This window comes from Pseudorasbora parva, chromosome 22 (genome assembly GCF_024679245.1).
Source record: "Pseudorasbora parva isolate DD20220531a chromosome 22, ASM2467924v1, whole genome shotgun sequence".
NCBI lineage: Eukaryota > Metazoa > Chordata > Actinopteri > Cypriniformes > Gobionidae > Pseudorasbora > Pseudorasbora parva.
Window position 1 is genome coordinate 39506676 of NC_090193.1, and position 19658 is coordinate 39526333.

At 34.6% G+C, this 19658-nt stretch overlaps 1 protein-coding gene across 3 annotated transcripts in view; it reads left to right on the plus strand.

The window, feature by feature from the left end:
- Positions 1-19658, plus strand: part of sptbn1 (spectrin, beta, non-erythrocytic 1) — a 154725-nt gene that overhangs the window by 62314 nt on the left and 72753 nt on the right. For all 3 annotated transcript variants that reach the window (XM_067431371.1, XM_067431372.1, XM_067431373.1), the window contains one exon: positions 17257-17408. In XM_067431371.1, coding sequence (XP_067287472.1) covers positions 17257-17408 — 152 coding nt within the window. The remainder of the gene's footprint in view (positions 1-17256; positions 17409-19658) is intronic.

Here is a 19658-nt window from a genome sequence, read left to right on the forward strand (position 1 = left end):
TGTGTGTGAAGATGAACGGAGGTCTTACGGGTGTGGAGCGACATTAGGGAGAGGAGTTAATGACAGACATTTCATTTTTTCAACCCTTTAAATTCATCATACTTTGACATCACAATTCCAACTGTTGCTCAAAAACGAGTGGGTAGAAGACAACTTATTTAAACCCACCGCGGTTACAATTAAACAGGAAAAACAACAACAAAAAGAGCTTCCTTAATTATTGACATTATCCAACATTCAATTACAATTTAATATATATAGGAGAAAAAAACATGAAAAAAACACACAACATTCCTTAGATACACACCATATATTACCACCAGTAGCAATTCTGATAATACCAACAATGATAATCAGATGGTGTCGTGTTTTTTTTCTAAACTCTTAGAAGAAAAGGTTATTTTGGTGCTACGTATTTGGATCCCCTAAAAACCCTTTTTAAGTGCCAAAGGGGTCCTTTCTTGTCATTATAGCACCTTTTTAGCATAAAAGGTTCTTTGGAGTATACTCCTTTTATGCTATAATGACAAGAAAGGACCATTTTGGCTCTTAAAAAGGGTTTTTAGGGGATCCAAATGCGTATTGCCAAAAGAACCTTTTCTTCTAAGAGTGTAGGCTTGGTTGTGTTTATGGGGCGCAGTATAACACGTCTTAATACTTTTTTCTTTTTTTTAAACACTGTATTTTTCTTCTATTCTCCCTTTATTCCACACCGCTGTCTGTCCTTTGAGCGGCTCGTCTGCTTCCTGCTTCTATGAAGCCCCTCCCTCTGAAAAACACAATGGTCTTAGATTGGTCAGATGGCCAAATGTAGTTTCCTGTAATTTTATTGGCTGAAGTGCCAAGCACAGGTTAAGGCCACGCCCCTTCCCATTACGGGCAGAAGTCACATCTGCGGAGACTAGCGAGGGTTTATGATGTCACCAACCCAGGAAGAAGCTCGTTGCAGTCCAAACCGGCCATTTTTGTAGGCAATAAACTGCCGTAACTTTAAAAGACAATATCTCCGTTTGCATTGAACTTTCAGCGCTGTAACTTTGCAGAGACTGTTTATGCTCAAGCAGCGACATTACACACTAACTAAAGATAAAAAAGTCACATCGCAGGCAAACACCCCTTTAAGCAAAAACTCTCTTAATTTTGAGTTGTTTCCCAAAACAAGACAATTACTTTAGCTTGTCTAGTAAATATTTCTTGTTTGAAGAATTTTTTGATGTTTGGACTCGAAACAAGACAAAAAGCACTATGCAGGTACTGTTTATGCTCAAGCAGCAACATTACACACTAAGTTAAAAAAGTGAAACCGCCCCTTTAACTCATTTGATTGGCTCAATGGCCTGTCATGAAATGACTAGGTTTTGACCCTGATGTTAATATCTCCATTGGGCTGTCAGCGTCTCCACCCCTCACGAGAGGAAGCAGATTTGGGAGGTCTGAAGCAGAAAAGGAAGCGTTGAGATGGCAACTCAGCTGGCCGTTCAGAGATGCATGAAGCCACCCAGAATGAAATCAGTCAATGTGACGGCGCTCAGTTGAACATTCATGCAAAGGTCATTGTGTAACACCCTAAACAAGCTAAGAAAGTTCCTATTAGACTTGCGTTTCATTGGAAAACCTGCTTTGACTACACTGTAAAAAATGAAAATGGAAAATGTACTGCTCATTTTCTGCCTGTACATTATGCAGTAATTTTATGGAAATTTCCATTAACCCTTAAAACACAAAAAATGCAACATGTAATTCAAATACAGGTAAAACACCTGTAAAAAAAAAAACAATAAAGAAAATTCCTTCATATTTATACAGTGCATGGTGCCCTATTTTTACTAACATTTTTACAGTGTAGTGTTGTTCTAGTATTATTTATATACTGTCATATTTTGAATATTTTTTATGTGCTTTTGTAATTTTTTATCAGATTTAGTTTTATTTCATAAATATTTCTATATAACTATTTTTTTATTTCAGTTTTAGTCGTCAGCTTCAACTTAATTATTTAATTTCTAAGTTAAAATTTGTTAGGTAATATTTATATTTTATTTTATTTCAGCTTTATTTATAATGTTTTTTTATTTACATTTTTTGTTTTAATAAAATATAAATATGACCGTAAAGCTTAAATTTGAAAAAAATAAAAAAAAATATAAACATATAAAAACGTTTTCAGTAGCTAAAATAAAGTTGAAATAAAATATAAATATTATCTGAAAGCTAAAATTTAAATTTTATTTCAGGTACTGAGAAATGTTTTTTGTTTTTTTTCAAATTAATTTTTTTAGGTAATAATTATGTTTTATTTTCATTTTAATTTATAATATTTTAATTTTTAAAATAGTTTTAATTTAAAAAAATTAAGCTTTCAGGTAATATTTATATTTTATTTTATTGCAGCTTTATTTATGTATTTTTAATATTTTTAGTTTTAATAAAAAATGTAGCTTTATTTCAGCTACTGAAAACATTGTTTTTTTAATTTTATTTTTTATTTAAGCTTTCGTGTAATATTTATACTTTATTTCAGCCTTATTTTTAATGTGTGTTTTATATTTTTTTATTGTTTTATTTCAAATTTAAGCTTTCGGGTAATATTTATATTTTATTTTATTTTTAGCTTTATTTCATTTACTCAAATTTTATTTAAGTTAAAGATTTTTTAGGTAATATTTATATTTTATTTTATTTTAACTTTAGCTGCTATACATGTTTTTTTCATATTTTTATTTTTATTTAAAATATTTAAGCTTCCACGTAAATTTACATTATTTTATTTTTAGCTTTGTTTCAGTTACTAAAAGCTATTTTTAGGTGTTTAGTTTAAGTCAAAGTTTTGCAGCTTTGTTTCATATGCTAAAAATAGTTTGTATTAGTTTGAGTTCTAGTTAAGTTTTAGCATAATTTTGCTTGCAAAATGTTTGGAATTGATTGGATGGGAAAAAGTGTCTCTTTAAGACATTAAGTAATGAGGATTAAATAATAAGTGTTATTGAGGACATCAGCTGAAATTAAAGTCATGCACTGATGCAGTTTTTCATTCGCCAAAGAACCTCAGCAACTCAAGACCACCAAACAGCCAGAACATGTCTTCTTCAAAGTGTGCACGTGAAACTCTGAGGACTGTAGATTAGGTTATGAGTGCTTTGCACAAATGCAAATGAGTCGGAAGTGTTTTGTTCTGGTGTCGAACATCTGGAGTGATGCTCTAGTGCACATCTTCGTATCTTTGAAACTAAGGGTGTGGTTTAAACCAGTCAACCTGAAACAGAGCAGATCGGGCATGTGATTATTACACCTGCGATCCACTGTCCTGTTCCTCGGCTTCTTTATCAGTAGCTCTGTTCCCAACCCTAGTGACCCCTGTAAGTCCTTCTAAGGCAGCCATTGTGAACTTGTGACTGATTTGTAGTCATTTCTGACCTGGTCATGGGCTGTAAATCTGGAATGTGTTCCCTCGTGGACAGGCTGTTCCTGAAGCGGCTCCTTCATTGCCGTCTCTCTGTCACACTACAGGAATGGCATCACTTTAATGTGGCGTGATAAACAATGCATCTGCTCCCCTCCGGCTCTGTTTGTTTAAATATGACAAATGTAAGAAATGATGAGCCGTGTGTGCTCATCTCTGTGCATGAACGAATGTACTGGCTTATCAAGTTTAACTTCTTAGATAAGTGTGTGTGTGTGTGTGTGTGTGTGTGTGTGTGTGTGTGTGTGTGTGTGTGTGTGTGTGTGTGTGTGCATTCTTGATTTTTTAAATTTTTTTTTTTTACAAATGTTACAAATATTTTAAAATATTAATTTAAATATACTATTATTATATATTATCATATTTCATAATATATTTCAGAGTTTTTATATATATATATATATATATATATATATATATATATATATATATATATATATATATATATATATATATATATAATATAAATTAATACAATTTTGTATTAATTGTTGAATTTAAAACAATAAGAAATCAACTATTTAGACAGTATTTTAAAATTTTAAAATTGTAATAAATACATATTAAAAAATTTTTTTAATGTATTTTTATTTTTTACACACACACGTTTTGCCACGCCTGCCAACAGTGACTTTTATCGACCATGAATATTTCTTTACCAGCCACGAAACTTGAGATAATCCTTATTAAAGTAACAAAAGTGATTCGATCAAGAGCATTGAGTGATTGCTCTTTGTCTTTTGCTGTTGGATTGACATTAATTAATAGAATATTAGGGCGCTGTCACTTTAAGAGCTAATGCACGGATCCAATACACTGATGCACCCGCGTTTACGTTCAAGTAAGCCATAACCGACTGTGTATAATTCCGCGTGACAATCACGTGTCTTCATCTCATACGAGCACATGAACTTCATCTCCAGAGCCGCTCTAAGAGTCGCTTCATGATCATTTTAGCGTTTAATTTAAGAAAAACTACAATCATAAACACACAGAAACTCAAAGGTCTTCACGGCAACCCGTCAAAATAATAGTTTGGTTTAACTTGAGAAATATATTACTGTTGTACAGTAGAATTTAGAGACGTCTTAGTGTAGTAATAATAATACTAACACTAATGTAATAATTATAAACTATCAAAACTTTATTTTTTAAGTAATATATACATTTTTCTTCCATGTTTTAATTTTAACGCATAAAAGCTCAGTTGTGGAGCTTTGTTTGACAAAAAAGTTTCATTAAATTAAACATAAATGAATATTTTATGTCTTCGTTTGATTAACAGAAAATACTCAACATAGAATTTGTAGGAAATCTTTTTTAAGAAATTGAATTAAAAAGAAAAAATAATATGGATGTTTTTCAGTGAGTTCAATTAATGAAGTACACTGTAAAAAATAATGTTCACTAAGTTGACAACATATGTTTTTGCATTGTTTTAACTCATCAAAATAAGCTATGTTTAACTTTTTTTTACAAGTTATACAAGATGTAACTCTTTTTTTAAAGACAGTTTAACATAATCTAAGTTGAAATAACTTAAACATCCAAGTCGATTGTACTTAAAAATATCAGGCTATGACTTTTTTTTTTACAGTGTAGCTTGCAGCTTACTACATACTGGTAAATATTACAGTGAACAAACATCACAGACGATGGCAGACCAAGGCAATAAATGACGTATAGTTTCGGTTCAGTTATTGATGGATCTCTTAAGTACTGAAAAAAGGTACCGTACCGGTTAAAATGTGAACGGTACCCAACCTTACACTGTAAAAAAAATTATTTAGAAAAAGTGTTAACTGGTTGCCTTAAAATTTTGAGTTCATTGAAATAAAAATTTTGAGTTAATACAATGAACATGTTTTGAGATTCGACAACCTTTATTAAAATATTATTAACCCTTAAAGACCGAGACAGCCGCCCGCGGCTAAAAATAACTACCGTTCTAAAATGTTTAATAACTTTTAAACCGCAAATCCAATCTGTTTGCTGTAAACTGCACCGTAAAGAGGAGAATCTCCGCTTTCCATAGGTATAATATGTCTCGCGATTGATCATTCAGAGGCTCCATAGTCAGCGTGGATGCGTCATCAAAATATGCAGCATTGATTTGTCCAGGAAACACACGTGGGTTATTCCCCTGAGCCAAACAGAAAAAAGAAATTATAATTTTTTTATTAGTCCCACCCCCCTGTGCCCAGATTCGTTGAAACTTTCATAACTCAACCAATAAACACAGTGTTTGGTCTTTTGAACCACGAATCACGTTTCTCTGAAAAATGTGAAAAGAATTTGCATGCATCATGAAACCAAACAGAAATAAACTCGTGCAAAGCGCTCTCTCAGAGCACAGTCAGTATACTCCTCTATTTGTATGTAGTTAGTGTTTTACACAATTTTCACTTTTATATTTTTCGTCAATTTGTGTTTGAGAAGATTATGTGCAGAGAAGTTGAAATGTCCGTTTATGAAAATAGCCGCCCACATGTAAAAGTAGCCTCAGTATATTTTTTTCACAGTTTGTTGTCACAACTTATGTATTGTTTGCGTTTGTTTTTCATGTTCGAATTAAAATATATTTGTTAAATAAAAATGTTTGTTTCAGTGTTGTTATTATATAACAACCTTTCTATTTACTTTATTGCTTGAACTTTTCAGGACACATTATCAGTAAATAAAATACACCTGTTTTCACTCAAAAACCTAGAAACGCCTAGAATAATGTTATAATAAATGGCTATAAGGGATTGTTACATGTAGACAAAATTTCATCTGGAAGTGTAAAACAACCACGCCTAACTTTCTAAAAGAAAAAATCCAAACTTCACGAAGTTCTGTTCGAGTTCACAGTAAAAACATCACATTTTTGCTGCCATTTTTCTTGAAATTATATTAATTTAATCCATTCTCAGAATAAATAAATGTAAAATTGGGACATCAAATGAGCTAGATGAAAACGTCAGGTTCTCCTGTTTAAAATAATATATAGCACTTGATGCTAACTGCTAGAATGGGGGGAAAAAACAAAGAAAAGTAGAGGCACATCAGGCGCCCCAAAAATATTCTAGGTCTTTAAGGGTTAAAAGATGTTAGAAGCATATTGGGTAATTGTGTGTGTTTTATTTTTAATAAAAGCCAAATAGTGCTATTTTTGCTCAATTTTTTATGTGGTTCAGATACAATAATATTTTGAGTTTCTATCTATTAAACAAATTTCCTTCATTGTATCAACTCAAAATTTTTATTTTCAATAAACTCAAAATTTTAAGGCAACCAGGTTACTTACTTTTTCAAGTTAAACCAACATTTTTTTTTTTTACAGTGTACCTACAATATTCAATTTCCCCCAAAAATACATCACAGTGTTGTCTTTACGAGGAACCCCCGGTTTACGCCGCATGTGTTCTTCATCAGCACTCACATCTTTAACTTGGCATCTTTATTATTTTTGCCCTGGGTTGAGACGGTGTGTTGTGGTTTTATCCAGAAGTGTTGAAATGCCAGGTTTATTTTGGATGTGCATGCTGAGGCCGGAGCTGAAGGTGATGGGCTGACCTCTGAGATCTGTCCACTCAGGAAGTCTTACGAATTCCTTTCTGCTGACGTTCATACGCCACAGGAAGCAGATAAATCAGAGGAAGCCACCCATGGACGGCCTTTCTCGGCCTCATTCGAATGTAATGATTTATCAGAAGCAGAATAGAAAATGTTTCGCATACGAAAAGCTGATCTCACTTATCTCTGACCCCAGGTCTGACCTTCTCGTGTTTCCGTATTGAAACGTTTGGTTGGTGTTGTGCAATTCTGAATCCCAGAGCCAGCGTCATGTTCAGGAGGTTTAGTAATATAAGTGATGTTAAGAATGCTGCGGTCTGGTCTTTTTCATTCCAGTGGAATTCACATACAGTCAAAATAATGTATTATAATTACTCGTTTGTTCTTTCAGGGTTGGACAAAACCATCTAGGCGGATCGTAAGGAATATAAATAGATACTTTTCCTGAAATATAAGTCCAAAAATTGGATATGCACTACCGTTCAAACGTTTCTAATGCAGTGTAAAGGCTTTTTTTCATCTTTGAAAAAATGTATCGCCATTTCCACAAACATATGAACACAAGAATATGAAAATTTCCACAAAACATTTCCACATTTCCACAAAAAATATGAACAAATCCTCAGATCCTCATATGAGAGTGATTAGTGAAGGACACTGAAGACTGGAGGAATGATGATAAATTCAGCTTTGATCACAGGAATAAATCACACTTTACTATATATTCACATAGAGAGCTGCTGATTTAAATTTGAATATCTCACAATTTTTACCATACTTTTTAAACAATTAAATGTAGCATTAAATTTGCATTTTTTGTCATCATTGTTTCCGCTGAAAACACAGACAATACTATCTGTAGCAGGATAGGGTGGGGTTTTGTTTTGAGGTCAGCAAACAAAGATTTTGAGGATACAGGAAACGCCAATAAATCAACAATCGCTGAACTCTCACAGCCCCGAAACGCCAGTCTCGTTCAGATGGTACACTCTAAAAAATGGGTTGTTTTAACCCAATGTTGGGTCAAATATGGACTAACCCAGCAATTAGGTTGTTTTAACCCTGCGGCTGGGTTAAATATTTGCTTAAGACAACCCAATCGCTGGGTTAAAACAATCCAATTGCCTGGTTAGTCCATATTTGACCCAACATTGGGTTGTTTTTTACCCAGAATTTTTTAGAGCGTAGAGATCATCTCATTGGCTCGTTTTGTGTTCAGTAGCAACCCATGAGAAGTTAGCATGATGGTTATATTTCTAGCATGCACGTTAATGCAGCGGAGAATGCGGTTTTCTAATGTTCTCCTTATCCTGTCTGCTTTTATGCATATGCTTTGGCATCTACCGTCACAGTGATAGTGACGGATTCGACCTCCTGACCTGATCAACGATCCAGACTCCAGTATTGATTTATCTGAACCGGCTCAAAGGCAAATGCTTGTTGTCATTCGGTTGACTTTGCCATTGTCTTATTTTCGGGCTATTTTTTCCACATAAGAATACTTGTAATACAATCAGTGTTAACCGCAGAGTATTATATAGCCACTAATATTATGAAATATTTTTTATTTGATTTTTTTTGTAATTTATATTTTATTATTAATATTTAATATGATATATTTTATTTTAGTTGAGTTGAGTTTCATATATATAGTATTGTTTATTATATTATTTTATTATATTTTTAATATAATTTTTATTTTGAATATATATATATATTTTAATTTTTTTGTTAATTAAATGTTTTAAAAAATAAATAAATATATATATATTTTTTATTATTATTTTTTTCTTTTTATATATATTTTTTCATTTATCAGTGTTAACAAAGTATTATATAGCCACTTATTACATTTTTTGTAATATATTTTTTGTTTTATTAAAAAAAAATTATATTTTTATTTTATTATTTTAGTCTAGTTTCATATATTTTATATATATATATATATATATATATATATATATATATATATATATATATATATATATATAAAACATGTAATTAAGTATTATTATATTTGAGTTTATTTTTAATATCCCAGTTGTTTCTCCTAGACCGCATGCTTTGAATCGCCATTGAGAGTGAGCTCGAAGAAAATGTGCTTGATCATGAAAATAATGTCACAATGTAAATATATATTTTTTCCCTCAAGAACACTTGTTATACAGTATCCTTCTAGGTATTATCCAGCCATTGATATTCAAGCTTCCAGGTATTAATGAAGTCATAAACGCCCTCTAGATGCTAGATGAGCTGTGTGTGATGAGTTTATAACACGTCATTCATATTAAAACAGAGTCAGACGTGACTGTGGAACTCCGAACGGTTATGAATCAGTGAATCGATTCATGATTCGTATCGCCAAAGTCACGAGATTTCAGCAGTTTGACACGAGATCCGAATCATGAATCGATTCACTGATTCATAACGGTTCAAAGCTTTGTTTTGAAATCGGCCCATCACTATATAAGTCGTTTTTTTTTTTTTTTTGCGAACAAAAACTATTCTGAATATCTTCATCTGTGTCTGAAGATGAGCGGAGGTCTGACGGGTGTCCAACCACAGGAGGAATTAATGACAGAAATTTCATTTTTGGGTGAACTAACCCTTTAAGCCCAGATGCTGCCGCATACCTGCAGCGTTCCCCGCGGTTTCTCTCGGGCTGAGGCAGGAACACTGCAGTCATTGTTTGCCTTCCCACAATCCTCTGGGAGTATCCGCAGGTCCGGCTAATATGTAGCGTTTGGTGGCATTGGCTGCGACGTTATCGGCTCACAATGCAGCCATAGTTCAGCAGCACGTCAGGGCGGACAGAGGTCCAAAGCAGAGACAATACTGATCCCTGACCAGAGCTGGACAGTAGCTAAGTGCATTTACTCGAGTACTGTAGTTAAAGGGTTAGTTCACCCAAAAATGAAAATTCTGTCAATAATTACTTAGCAGGTCGCTCCACACCCGTAAGACCTCCGTTCATCTTCACACACAGTTTAAGATATTTTATATTTAGTCCGAGAGCGTATGCAAGTGTATGCACACTATACTGTCCATGTCCAGAAAGGGAATAAAAACATCATCACAGTAGTCCATATGAGACATCAGTGGGTTAATTAGAGTCTCTTGAAGCATCCAAAATACATTTGGGTCCAAAAATAACAGAAACTACGACTTTATTCAGCATTGGCTTCTCTTCCGGGTTTGTTTTCAATCCTCAAATAAAGATTCAAACGGTTATGAATCAGCGAATCGATCAATGATTCGGATCGCCAATGTCACGTGATTTCAGCAGTTTGACACGCGATCCGAATCATGAATCAATACGCATAAAATGCATTTTCTTTGATTTATTTGCAATAAAAAGTTTAGTTCCTTTTGATATAAAAAGTGCACAGAGAACATGAATAAAAAGTAATTCATCTTAATTAAATTAAAATGCTTTTTTAGTATTTAATTTAATTAAAATGTAATTTATTTAATGGATGCATTATACAAAATTATTTATTTGATTTTATTTGCAATAAAAAAGTTATTTTTAATATCTCAATTGTTTCTCCTAATAGAAAACACAGACTTTGCTGAAGCTCTTAAAAGGGCCGGTTCTGTGTTTTTTTTCTAGGCTTGGTTGTGTTTATGGGGCGCAGTATAACACGTCTTAATACTTTTTTTTAAAACGCTGTATTTTTCTTCTATTCTCCCTTTATTCCACACCGCTGTCTGTCCTTTGAGCGGCTCGTTTGCTTCCTGCTTCTATGAAGCCCCTCCCTCTGAAAAACACAATGGTCTTAGATTGGTCAGATGGCCAAATGTAGTTTCCTGTATTTTTATTGGCTGAAGTGCCAAGCACAGGTTAAGGCCACGCCCCTTCCCATTACGGGCAGAAGTCACATCTGCGGAGACTAGCGAGGGTTTATGATGTCACCAACCCAGGAAGAAGCTTGTTGTAGTCCAAACCGGCCATTTTTGTAGGCAATAAACTGCCGTAACTTTAAAAGACAATATCTCCGTTTGCATTGAACTTTCAGCGCTGTAACTTTGCAGAGACTGTTTATGCTCAAGCAGTGACATTACACACTAACTAAAGTTACAAAAGTCACATCGCAGGCAAACACACCTTTAACAAGCTTGTAGAGTCAGATCAGACATTCAAGCCGAGGAAGGAACACACACTTATCTGTTTTTCCTGCTGACTCTGATGAAATGTGGCGTTTTTTCCTCATCCAGGAAAAACATGTATTCTGAAATGCTGTGGTTTGGATTGAGTTTATAAATAAACCCGGAGGAAAAGTGTGTGGCTCAGAGTTTGATCTTTTATAGCTCAGAAGATTTAATGCATCTCAGTTATAGCTCATTTAAATATCTAGGTTTCTCCTAAAATGAGTTTGAGATAAAAACACATGCAAACGAGGCGATAGCCATCAAAGGACAGAGCTTTAAATCAACGTGAACAGCTCAGAACGAGGAAACTGCTTGCCATTTAAATAGGAGATACAAATATCTCGCACAGGTCTGATTTCATGTGTGTGTGTGTGTGTGTGTGTGTGTGTGATGCATTTGAGCATGCAGAAGAGAAGAGATCCGTCAGACACACTTCTCTGTGTGTGATTATGTAGCCGTCCGTGGTCATCCTCAGCTCTAGTCAGATTATGAGTCTGATGCTCCATTGGGCTGTGATTATGGGGCGTGTTTCAGCTGAACCAGGAAAGACCTCGATTGGACAGACCGACAACCAATCAGAGCAGCGGAGCGACACATAACGTTAGTTGTCAAATGTCAACAGAGCTCAACTGCACTGTGTTGCCAAGTCTGCAGTTTTCCCCGCCAGTTGTTTTCTATGTCCGCGGGTTGAAGCGATCTCAATTATGGATATATAGACCAAGGAATGGCAATTTTAGCAGCAACCATGCCAAAATAACACACAATTTACCCCCCAAAACGCCATTTTTTTATAGAGAACTCCCCCAGAAGCTATTGTTTTGGGCTGTAGTTGGCGGGTTTTGTTGTAAAAACTTGGCAACCCTGTCTGCACGTGCGCTGGAATAAACAATGTTTGCCGGTGTTGTAAAACACAGAGTACTTACCCAACATGATCATCATTTCAGAGAGAAATAGTAAAGGTGATGCAGATACGAACAAGCTCTCCGTTTAGGATTAGAACAAATATAACCCAAGCCCCTTTGATGACATGATGATTACGGTACTGTTGATCATCTGTCCATCATCGGCTAAAGCCCGCCCTGATGATCTCATTGGTCAGTTTCTGTTGATCATCTGTCCGTCATCGGCTAAAGCCCGCCCTGATGATCTCATTGGTCAGTTTCTGTTGATCATCTGTCCATCATCGGCTAAAGCCCGCCCTGATGATCTCATTGGTCAGTTTATGCTCTGCATAATTACTCCTCTATGGATCAAGTTCAGACCGAACTGCCCGAGCTCAAATGTTGTGGGCGGGGCTGAGTTTGACTGGGGGCGGGGCTGAGTTTGACTGCGGGGCGGGGCTGAGTTAAGCTGGGGGCGGGGCTGAGTTTGACTGCGGGCGGGGCTGAATTAAGCTGGGGGCGGGGCTGAGTTTGACTGCGGGCGGGGCTGAGTTAAGCTGGGGGCGGGGCTGAGTTTGACTGCGGGTGGGGCTGAATTAAGCTGGGGGCGGGGCTGAGTTTGACTGGCATCCAGGCTAGTGTTTATTTATGAAGATTGACATGAGAGATGAAGTCTGCATGTTCTGCTTTCACAGCCGTTCAGTTGCCTTTGGAAAAAATCCATCATCGGTTCTGCACATGCTGCTCAAGTGTGTTTCTCATTGTTTAAAGTAGAAGTCTATATAACACACACACACACACACACACACACACACACACACACACACACACACACACACACACACGTTCTGCATGAGAACAGGGTGTTATGAGTAGAAATGACACAATACAGAGTGATGATTCTCACGAAAGCTGTCAAGAACTATAGTGTAGTAATGCTTTGACAGAAGTGTGTGTATGTAAACACAGTCATTGGCATTTTAAATTGAAATATATAAAACATATGTTGCATGAACAAGAAAAGCATATAAGTTGTTTTGCATTATCATAACAATGAAGCGCACCCCAGTAAAAATAAACATTTAGAAAAGTAAAATGACATCATGCTAATGAGCAGCAGAAGTGAAAATGTGCTTAATTATAATGAAAATATTCTCAATGGTCCTAAAAAATGACTATTTGATTTTTATTTATTTAATTAAAAAAAAAATATTTTTTTATTTTATTGGATTTGTATGGGATTTCTTACATTTTATAGTAACAAAAATAATATCACAATGCAAAAAAATCACAATGGTTGTAAAAAAAATTATTAATAAAAAAGTAAAATAAAAAACTTTATTTAATTTTAATTACATTTTTATTTTATATTTTCTTTTCATTTTCTTAATGAAAATAATGCCACAATCCAAAAATTCTTAATGGTCCTAAAAAAAAGAGAGAATACATTTTTATTTATTTGTTTAAAATTGTATTTTATATATATATATATATATATATATATATATATATATATATATATATATATATATATATATATATATATATATATATATATATATATATATATATATATTATTCAATTATAATAATAAATTGTCACAATTCAAAAATTCTTAATAGTCCTTAAACTAAATATTTTGAATTTTTATTTAATAAGAATACATTTTTATTTATTTGTTTAAATGTTATTTTATTTACATTTAGCTTTTTTAATTTTTAACTTGTATTCAATTATAATTTAAAAAAAGTCCCAATTCAAAATTCTTAATGGTCCTAAAAAATAAATATTTTACATTTTTAGTTAATTATTTTTTGTAAATAATTTTATTAAATTTTTTAGTTGATTTTATTTATTTAATTTTATTTTTTATTTAATTATAGTTAATAATGTCACAATGCAAAAATAATAATAATAATAATTAATGTACCTAAAAAAAATATGAATACATTTTTATGAATTAGTTTAAATTCTTTTCTTTTCTAACTGTGTTGCATTCACCCAGGCATCACGTGAGGCTGGTTGAGGTCTGGCCTGATGTGGTCCCAGCTGTGGATGCGTTTGGCCTCATTGGCAGATGTTCCTCTTCCTCTGTTTGTGTTTCGGGCTGTCTAAGACGACCTCTCCCTCCATTCTCTCTCTCCTCCTGTTCTTGTCTTTCCTCCCTCGTTCTCTGGTCTCAGACGGCCCCTTGCTGTGGAGGGTTTGGGGGGTAAGGTGTGGTCAGTCTGTCTTCTTTAGCACTCGGGGGTCATCCAGGAAAAACTCTCTCGTGGGAAAACAATCGAATCAGACGCGTACGTCTGCGTGAGGATTGAGGAATGCAATAACAGGAACATTAGGAGGATTATAAATAAATGTGTGCATTTGAACCGCTCACCCGTGGGCGGAGCATAAATAAACACCCTTTGTCTGCTCTACATTGTTCCCGCCGTTCGATTGGTGGGGAAATGTCTGCTAGCACATGAATTAAGGGAGAATGGTGGAAAAGGCCAAAAGGAGCTCGAGAGTGGTTGGACATTTGGCAGGGCGAGCAGCAGGGTTTGGGTTGCGACATTGTTGAACCATGTGTGGGTTCACACAGACTATTTTAAAATCATCTGATTGGTCGTCCAAGAGCACTCATTAGTATTTGGGAATGTTTTTGGGGGTGGAAATGGTGACGAGAGTTTGTGGAGCATTACAACGGCCTCATTTCTTCTAGAAGATCTAGTTCATTCCTGTCTAAATATAGCACCGTTTCAGCGTCTGGAGATGATCAATAATTACTAATAATTATTGATTATTACTAATAATTATAATAGCTCACAGCTAATTAAGTATGCCACATAAAATTATGGATGTTGTTTTATTTACTTATTTAACAATATGTTTAAATAATATTTTGAAATATTGTATTGAAAATGAATTAAAATAAATTTGATAATTGTATTACTATTTAATAATTTATATTAAATAATTTTGTATTAAAATTAAATTAAGAGTTGCTTATCTTTTACTTATTCATATAAATTATATCTTAAATATTCTGTATTGAATTGTTACAATTCATTAAAATAATAATTATTTAAAACATTTTATTTATGTTGAATAATTTTGTGTTAAAATTAATTCAAACAAAATGTACATTTTATATTCCTTTATTCATTTGCTTATTTGATTTAAAATATTGTATTAAAAATTAATTAAAATCAAAATGCTTAAATAAACTTGAGATAATTGTATTATTATTATTAGTATTATTTTAAAATATGTTGATTTTAAATGATATTTTAATTCAATTATTATCTTTTACTTATTAATTTAAATGTATATGCAAACTAATATTATTATTATTATTATTATTATTTATTTTTAAAAATAGATTTATAAAAATAATTTAGTATTAAAATTAAGATAATTTATTTATGTACTTACTGATTCTTTTACTAATTTAACAACATTTTATTTAAATTGTTAAATAATATTTTGTAAAAAAAAATTACAATTAATTAAAATAATTGTTATAATTGTATTATTATCATTATTACATATTAATTTTAAAATATTTTTTATTTAAATAATATTTTGCATTGCTTTCTGAAACGCCCAATGGTGCAACTTGGACACATCATCGAGGATAAATACATTTTAGATAATTGGATTATTATTATTTTTCATAATAAACTTTTAATGATTGTTGTATTATTTTATAATATTGCTGTTGCTGCAGTTTTATTAAAGCAATCCACTCCAGTGTCATTTTCCCACAGTTAGGAAGATGTTTTAGAGGTGCTTAATAACACCAAGAGTGTTATCCCAGAAAACGATCTACTCGGTAACCATCTGTTAATTATGTGTCATTTATCAGTGGAGTTGTCCTTCACTCTTAGAAGAAAAGGTTCTATCGGCGCTACGTATTTGGACCCCTAAAAGTCATTTTAATTTTAAAAATACATTTCTTATTTAGTATTTTTGTCTTGTTTTAAAGGGGTACTTCAGCGCTGGGAAGATGAATCTGTATTTAAACTGGGTCATCAATGTAGTAGAAATGTGAAACTATTTTTGAATTTGGTGCTTTCTAGACTGAGAAAAGACAGAAAATGTATTTTTGTCTCATGGGGATAAAAGACTACAATTCCCAGAATGCTTCGCTGCCCTGTGAGGCCATTCCCAAAGCCACCGCTACTGGATTACTGTGACTGAGTTGGAGAAGACACTACAATTAAAAACTGAACGTGTGTGTTCAATATAGTAAGAGAGAGTCGGTGCGCGAGTATCACAGCACTGAGCACTAACTGCAGGAGTGAGATAAATGAGCTGATGAGCTCTCGTGATGAGAGCTGAGGTAATCGCGACTACACTCGCGGCATACATTCACAACGCGAGTTCAGTCTGCCGCACTTCAGTTCATGCCTTTACAAGCTTAACTTTCATAGAAATTCATTTGAGAAGTTAAAACACTTACATTGCTCTCTGTCTCAGCATAGTTCAGTTTCCATGAGTGCCTGTAGCTGCCAGCTGAGCTGTGAGTGTGATCTCCATCGCCCATGCGCGGGTGTAAAACATGAGGAAATGGCTCCCTCTGCTGGCTGTAGTCTTTAGCCTTTGGCCAAACATTCCTCAGAGGACGCAAATATCGTCAATTTGCATCATAGGAGGAATTTTTCCAGAAATAAAATGCATAAATCTCTCGTCTCAGGGGGATATGAGGGGGGAAGCACAATCATTTGAATATATTCCAGGGTTTCTACTGATACAAAGCCATATGCTAATCGCTGAAGTGACCCTTTAAGAAAAAATTACGAGTAAAATTATTGTCTTGTTTTTTTGTGGGAAAAATAACAAAAAATTAAGAGTTTTTGCTTAAAATAAGCTTAATAATCTGCCAATAGGTCTAAGAAAAATAATGCTTTCCCCACTGGCAGATTATTTAGCTTATTTTAAGCAAAAACTCTATTAATATTTTGTTATTTTTTCCCAAAAACAAGACAATTACTTTTGCTTGTCTAGTAAATACTTGTTTTAAGATTTTTTTTAATGTTTGGACTGGAAACAAGACAAAAATACTAAGTAAGTAAAGCATTTTTTACAGTGAACCTTTAGAAGTTCCACATGCTGATAGAACCTTTTCTTCTAAGAGTGTTTAATAACACCAAAAGTTAAGTTTTTCTGAGTTCACGTCATGTTTAAACGTCTGTGTGTGTGTGTGTGTCGTCCTGCAGATGAGCGAGAGGCGGTGCAGAAGAAGACCTTCACCAAATGGGTGAACTCACACCTGGCGCGTGTGTCCTGTCGGATCACGGATCTGTATATGGACCTTCGGGATGGACGGATGCTCATCAAACTGCTGGAGGTTCTGTCCGGAGAGAGACTGGTGAGTCCGAGCTCTGCAGCGGAGGCGGGGTTATGCAAATGAGCAAATATTACACTACGGACTACCGGCACATCCGGGAACTTAACTGTCACACACAAGTGTTTAAAGCTGTGTTCAGTTCCTCAAGACTCGGTCCTGCTCTGCTTTACTCTACAGTAACGTTAATAACCGCATCCATGAACATGATTTCTGCCCAAGTCCTATTCTCCACCGGCTGTGAGGTGAAGACCACATGTCCCAAGATACTGCGCTCACACTTGGCGTCATCAAACTACGCATTTCTTTTGAATAGGCGCCCTCTAGAGGACGGAAAGCTGCATAGTGCACCTTTAAGTGTTTCGTCACCTCCCTTTTTGGGGGGAAATAAACTAGACTTCCCATAGACTTCAATACAAAATAGCGGAACAAAACAGCGTCCCTACACAGCCGACAGGCTTGAATAACTTAAGAAATCAATAAGATTAGACATGTGAAGTAATTATATGTCCAGCTTGCCTGCCGAGAGCGTGAACGACGCATCCACACACTTAATTTGGTCAATCTAAAAAAGATGTCCCTTCATTCTCCCACCGTCGTTTGACAGTTTAAAGGGATAGTTCACTCAAAAAGGAAATTTCTGTCGTCATTTACTCTCTCTCTCAAGTTGTTACAAACCTGTATTATTTTTTTTCTTCTGCGAAACACAAAGGAAGGTATTTGGATGAATGTTTGTGTCCAAGCAGATCTTGATCCCCATTGACTACCATAGTATTATTTTCCCTACTATGGTAGTCAATGGGGCCCAAAATCTGCTTATATACAAATATTCTTGCAAATATATTCCTTTGTGTTTAGCAGAACAAATAGATTTTTAAAGGTTTGGAACAACTTGATGGCGAGTAAATTATGACAGAATTTTCATTTTTGGGCGAACTATCCCTTTAAGGAGACAAAACTGTGGGGTGTTTTTCTGGACATGGGACGGGCGACTGCACTGTATTAAGGAGAGGATGACCGGGGCCATGTATTGCGAGATTTTGGGGAACAACCTCCTTCCCTCAGTTAGAGCATTGATGATGGGTCGAGGCTGGGTCTTCCAACATGATAATGACCCGAAGCACAGCCAGGATAGCCAAGGAGTGGCTCTGTAAGAAGCATATCAAGGTTCTGGCGTGGCCTAGCCAGTCTCCAGAACTAAACCCAATAGAGACTCTTTGGAAGGAGACCTCCAAAGCCCTTTTGAAGTTTTCAGCTTTGTTAGCCTTAAAGATTGTTACAATTCACATTCAGGAGATATAAGCATTCAAAACTTAGTCTCACACTTTCGTTAAAATGAATCACAGACTTTGATGACATCATCGCAGACTTCACCTTCTCGTCAAATCTTCTGTCCAATCAAATGCTCTCTAGAATCTGAAGCCCCGCCCCCTACACTATAAATAGACACTGAAGCTGCGGGCGAAATCGGTCAGTTGTTAACACACATTTACTAATTTCTACACGGTGAAAGGCACATAGCACACTATACATGCGATAGGAAACGATTCAGTGTAAATATGCTTTCAGTCGAGGCGAATGAAGTCTGGTTTGACGTTAGTCAACACACACACACACACACGTTTGTTTTTGTGACATATGGGGACATTCCATAGGGGTAATGGTTTTTATACCGTACAAACCGTATTTTTTATCCCCCTACACTGCCCCTACCCCTAAACCTACCCAACACACACACACACACACTCACTCACTCACTATTGGTGGAAATTTTGATTCTTTTAAGAGAGTCGTTCATTTTCAGTTCGTTCATCAAAATGATTCGTTCAGTAACATTTAAAATAAAAAATATTAGATTACCGGTAATTATGACTGCATGTGACGAAAAAGAGTGTTTTATGTGTTATGTCTTAAGTCAACGAATGTATTTACTTACAAAAAAACTGATTTGGCTTTATTAAAATGTGCATAATCTACTCATTAAATAAAATAAGTCTAAATAAGTGGTTTAGATGACCAAAGCATGTTTTCTTGCATGATTAACATTTAATTGTTTGGTCAGACATTTAGACGTTCATATATCTGGGATTATGGTAAACATGGCGTTATAAACATGAGGTTTGTCTATAACTGCTTTGCATCCGCTTTCTGCTGATTGCTGAACGAGACTGACACGGATGGTAAATGACCGAGGTAGCCTACCAGTTCATTCACGAATGACGAACGAGATCTCTCTCTCTCTCGTTCAGAGCGGGTTCATTTCGTTCACGAACG